The sequence below is a fragment of the Chrysochloris asiatica genome, unplaced genomic scaffold, assembly GCF_000296735.1.
Source record: "Chrysochloris asiatica unplaced genomic scaffold, ChrAsi1.0 scaffold00181, whole genome shotgun sequence".
NCBI classification, from domain to species: Eukaryota; Metazoa; Chordata; class Mammalia; order Afrosoricida; family Chrysochloridae; genus Chrysochloris; species Chrysochloris asiatica.
In genome coordinates this window covers 2,746,720-2,752,176 of record NW_006408699.1, presented here as the reverse complement: position 1 = coordinate 2,752,176, position 5,457 = coordinate 2,746,720, and the positions used below count along the sequence as shown (strand labels likewise).

The 5,457-nt window shown below is 40.9% G+C and overlaps 1 protein-coding gene across 1 annotated transcript in view; it reads right to left on the bottom strand.

Moving 5' to 3' along the window:
• LY75 (lymphocyte antigen 75) overlaps positions 1–3,752 on the bottom strand; it is a 127,460-nt gene extending 123,708 nt beyond the window's left edge. The window contains exons 1-2 of the mRNA XM_006872043.1: positions 3,692–3,752; positions 1,731–2,102 (exon numbers count right to left, since the gene is read on the bottom strand). Coding sequence (XP_006872105.1) covers positions 1,731–2,102; positions 3,692–3,752 — 433 coding nt within the window. The remainder of the gene's footprint in view (positions 1–1,730; positions 2,103–3,691) is intronic.
• Between the last annotated feature and the right edge of the window lie 1,705 nt (positions 3,753–5,457).

Sequence of the window (5,457 nt, the reverse complement as noted above, 5' to 3'; positions counted from 1 at the left end):
AATATAAAAATAGCCATATATATATAAATATAGCTATTTTGGGGAGCAACTAAGAAATCCATTCTTAAAATGCTGAATAACAGATACAAACATCAAAATGTAATTATTGTTTTTGTTAAATGCTGTTGAGTTTGTTCTGACTCATAGTGACCCTGTAATAGGGTTTCCAAAGCTGCAGAGAACTTCATCTTTCTCCTGTGGAGCAACTGGTGGTCTAGAACTACTGACCTTGTGTGGTTTTCAGTCCAGTGCTTACCCTACAGAATCACTCCGTGACCCTCAAACTCTGATAGCCATGCCAAAAATAAAAGTAAGTACACCAGCATAAGGCTAGTAAAATTTTTCCCTATCAAAATCTGTAGACAAGGATACACACCATGGTTCATGCAGTGCTATTTACAATAGCCAAAAAGTGGAAACAACCCTAGTGTCCAATAAAAAATAAATGAATAAACAAAATGTGGCATAGCCATCCAATGAAATGTTGTTGTTGTTGAGTGCCATCGAGTCGGTTCCGACCCACAGCAAGGGTTTTCGAGGTGCAGCTAGTGAGTTTGAACCACTGACCTTTCGGTTCACACTAAGTTTGTAGTCCAGCATATTAACCCAAAGCGTCACACCAGTACAATGAAATGTTGTTGTTGTTGTTGTTAAGTGCTGTCGAGTCGATTCTGACCCATAGCGACCCTGTAGAGGATTTCCAAGGAGCAGCTGGTGAGCTTGAACTGCCGACCTTGCAGTTTAAACGGCTTTGCAGTCTGGTGCATTAACCCACAGCGCCACACAATGAAATAGTGAGCCATTATAAAGAAAGTTCTGATTCATGGCATGGCATGCATGGATCAACCTTGAAAACACCATGCTGAGCAAACTATATCAGATATGAAAGGACATTTGATTCATATATGATTACACCTATATGAAATATCTGGAACAGTTAAGTACACAGAGACCAAAATTTAACTACAGATATTAGGCTGGGAGAAATGGAATGGCAAGTTATTGCTTATTGTTGTTGTTAAGTGTTGTCGAGTTGGTTCCAACTGATAGCAACCCATATAGTATTTCCAAGGAGCGACTGGTGAGTTAGAACTGCCAACCTGTGGTTCGAACCAATCTTGCGGTCCAGTTATTGCTTACGGGGTAATCAATTTCTGTTTGGAGTAATGAACAACTTTTGGAAAAGGATAATGGTGATGGATACACAACAGGGCGAATGCAATTAATGTTACTGAGTTAGACACAAAACAGTTAAAACAGCAAATGATTTGCTATATACACACACACACACCTATACATATATATACAACAATTAAAGTTGTTTTAAATGTAAGCAAGGAAAAATACCTTTTTTTTAATCTCTTCTACTTTTATTAAAAATTAGAATAAGCTCGACATTTATTCTGTATGAAGGACTTCCTGTTACTCTAAAGTTTTCTTTCCTTGAGAGTTCTGAATGGTATCATAGGAAGTACATAGGTTCGGGCATCACAGAGATTTCAAATGCCAGGTTTACTACAAAATGGCTGTGTGCCCTCAAGCAAAATCTTACCTGTAAAAAGGGGGAAAATACCACAGACAACACAGGAATGTGGTAGGAAGTTAGCTCAAAGTCACTACACAGTGACTGGAACTGAATGCTAGCTCATTTCCCTCATCTGATTGTGCATGCTCAAAGCCACATTTAATGAGCACAACAGTCAATGAATCAGTCCCTCTTAAGTACTCACCATGGTAAGGCTGCTCACAAAGGCTCTCTTCCGTGCCTCCTTTCATCCAGACATCAGATGAATTTGTACTTGCTACTGCGTGTCCACCCTTCAAAGATAACCTGTATTGTGCGGCACCATACAGAGACTCGCGCTCACACTTCCACCATAGCATGGCGTTGGAGTCACAGCTGAACATTCTCAAGGAATCCACAGGTTTGGTGATATCTAAACCAAGGCACTTCTGGGATTGCAAATGAAAGAGCCGATGCTGGGACACCCACTTCCATAACATGTCCTCCGTTTCCTGACAGTCTTTTGCAACTATCCAGTCATTGAGTGGCTTGATGCACTTCCCAGTGTTTGCATTGACGATGGTGAATGGATCATTACCTGAGTGAAAATAGTCAAAGGAAGATCATTTAGGATTCTGAATGGTATCAACAATGTGCTTTGGTCCTTGCTTTCTGAGGAGAGTCCAAGCGCCACTGCTGCTCCCTCCCTTGGTACTTTATAAACTGCCATGTACTAAATGGGCTCAAGCGTAGCAGCAATTGTGAGGATGGCGCAGGACTGGGCAGAGTTTCGTTCTGCTGGACATAGGGTCACTATGGGCCTGAAATGACTCGAAGGTCCCTAACAACAAACAAAGGTAGGAAGATAGTGGTGGTCTGAGAATGCAGGGTCTGACAATGAACTATTTGGTGCATGTTCTAGTGCCGCTACTTCTTAATCATGGGGACAGGCCAAGTTATTTCACCTCTCCATGCCTCAGTTTCCTCATTTGTAAGATAGGAAAAATAACAGTACCTTCCTCATGTGGTTGTTCTGAAGATTTAATGCATATAAAGCACTTAGACCTGTATGTGTCACCTGTTATGATAAGTCCATTAGAGAAGTTCCTTAGTTTTCATATTCCTTAAAAAATCAATGAAAAATATTCTGAATCTATTTGTGACCACAATTCTGTCTTGCTTACACTTTGGCAACTATGGTAGGATTAAGTATGACATGATGAATGCACCTTTGATTCTCACTGCATGTTCCCGGTCCCTGGTTGAAACAGTAACTAGGCCTCAGTGATACTCCCGTCTCTGGGAGTTAGTGTAGCAAGGCAGAAAGAGAATTTGCTTAAAGGCAACCTTTCTTCCTTCTCTCCACAACACCCTGCCACCCTCCACCCACATACCAGACCTTTTGTGGAAGCCTGAGTTCACTGAGGTGTTTCAGAAGAAATGGGGAACCTTTTGTAAGGGCAGAAGCAGAACAGTGGGGTAAAGGGATACGAGCAAGTGGAGTAGGAAGACCTGGTGCCAGCTCCATCAAAGCACCTCAAGGAGGGGGACAACCTAGGGAGGGAGGTGGGGTGGACTGACGGTGTGGATTACTAAGGGAACCAGAACCCTGAGTTCCAGGTATCACCTGAGCCACTGGATTGAAGAGCCTAGTTACTCTTTTCCATCTACTACATGTTTTACTTCTGGGATACTCAGGGACTTAACTTCTCAAACACTCTGAAAGACTATAGGAAATAAGTAGTATATGCAGAAGACTAAAGGGAGGGGGACCTTCCTAATGTTCATTAAAGATGCAGCATCTTCCCATGTGGATTGGGAACTCAGAATCAAATTCAGTTTAGATTCATAAAAATCAAGTACAGCATTGTTTTTCTTTCAAACCTGAATTTCAAGAGCAAGATTCATAACTGTTACAATGGATTGTTGTTGTTAGTTACCGGTCTAGTCAATTCTCACTCATGGCAAGCCCATGTGTGCAGAGTAGAACGCTCAAGAACACCTTTGAAAGCACATCATCAGGCCAGTCTTTGGAGAGCCCTCTGGGTAGGTTCAAACCACCTATCTTTCAGTTAATAGTCAAGTGGTTATCAGTTTCTACCTCCTGGGAATCCTTACAACAAATTATATAGTTGAACAATTTGTTCAGTTCTTTATTAAACATTTTAAAGAAAATGATTATAGTACAAAGCAGTATTATGTTGGTGAGAGCGAAGCTGGAATATTTTAGACGAGCTTGTACAACCATTGCCCATGAACCAAAGAGTCAAACAGAACAACGTGAAAACGTTGGTCCAAAAGGCACTTAACTTTCATTTTGATGCCAGCTTCACAATGACTGGTCTTACCAAAACCCGGTAAGCTGGTAGAAGAAAAAAACTCATGAAAGTCATGGTTCATGGACTTCCAGTGTTCAAATTTCTCATACCAGGGACTGATGACTTGAGGGGCATTTCACTATGTAAATACAGTAAGGATAAAATTAAATCCAATTGCAGTTTGGACTCTGCATACAATTCTTTCTGTTTTAAATAACAACCACCGCAACAACAGTGACAAGAAGAACAACAAAAATGTCCTTTAAAGCATAAAATTATTTCTGCTTTACAATGTTTATTTTAAAATATTGCATAGGTGGCAGCTAGGTTATGTTTGCCATTATAGCTTCTACCAGGCACTCTTTCCTCTTTGGTATCATTTCCGTCTTCTGTACATGATGAACAAAGGTTGGGAGGCCAATTTTCAGAAAAACGTATGATCTCACAAGATTATCACTCACATTTTCTCTAACACCCTTCTTTCAAATATTCCACAGCTATTCAGGTCTTTAACCTACTTCTTTTAAAAACTGTTTTCTCCTACTTCTCCAAAACAAATCTTGTGTTCCAAATCATCAGGAATTAAAACAGAAAAAAACAAATTTTGCTTCCACAGAAGGGGTGGCCAACCCTGTTGCAGGGGTCTTCCCCTCTCCTGCCCCACACTCTCACTAGTTTCTCTCTGGGCACTCTGCTCTGTGTCCCTTAACTCCAAACAGGAGAACTAGGCAGGGAGTGGTTTTGCATTTCTTGGCAGTTTGGAGTTTTAGTGTTTTTAAGTCACCTTTGCAGAATCCAGTGGATTTGCTGTAGTTCTTAATATAGTGGAAAGGGCAAGAGGAATAAAGAGTTAGAAGTCCCAGAGTGAAAACCAACATCTGCTATCAGTCAGTTAAGGTCACTGACCTCTCCAGGACCTTCATTTCTGTGAATACAAGATGAAAGCAATGGAATAATTGATACCGAGACCCCTTTAGAGTGCTTACATCCTATGCTTCCATAAGATAACAGCTTCTCGAGTCTTGAAAGTTTTGCTAGTCTTTGTTGAGTTCATTGCATACTGTTCTTGAAACAGACGTCCACAACCTTATTACGTCATGCTATATTGCCATGGCAGGTCATACTAATCTTATTTGTTTTGGGCATGTGCACTTAGGTGACAGTTGTTGTTAGGTGTCATCAAGTCAGTACTGACTCATAGTGACCTTATGCACAATAGAATGAAACACTGTCTGATCCTGGGCCAACCTCACTACTGTTGCCACGCTTGAATCCATTGATGCTGCTAAATACTGTTTTATAAATACTCTTTAGAAGATAGAAAAAAATTGCCGTTACTCATTTACTACACATTTGACTTCTGGGACACATGTGGATTTAACAACCTTTACGAACTTAGAAGTTGGTGTTTACTAGTTAAAAACAGGTGTTGACCTGGCAGTTGGGTCCATGGCAGCTGAGTAGGAGGCAGAACGTCATGTTAAGAGTCAGAAAATAATGGGATAGAAATGGAGTGGTGTGAGCTGGGGAGACCCTTCAGGAGTCCCTGAAGGAATGGTGCACTTCAAGCTGTTAGCGCTCCAAAAAGGAGATTAAAAAAAAAGTAAACTAAGCATCTGGCATCTCCCCAAGGAC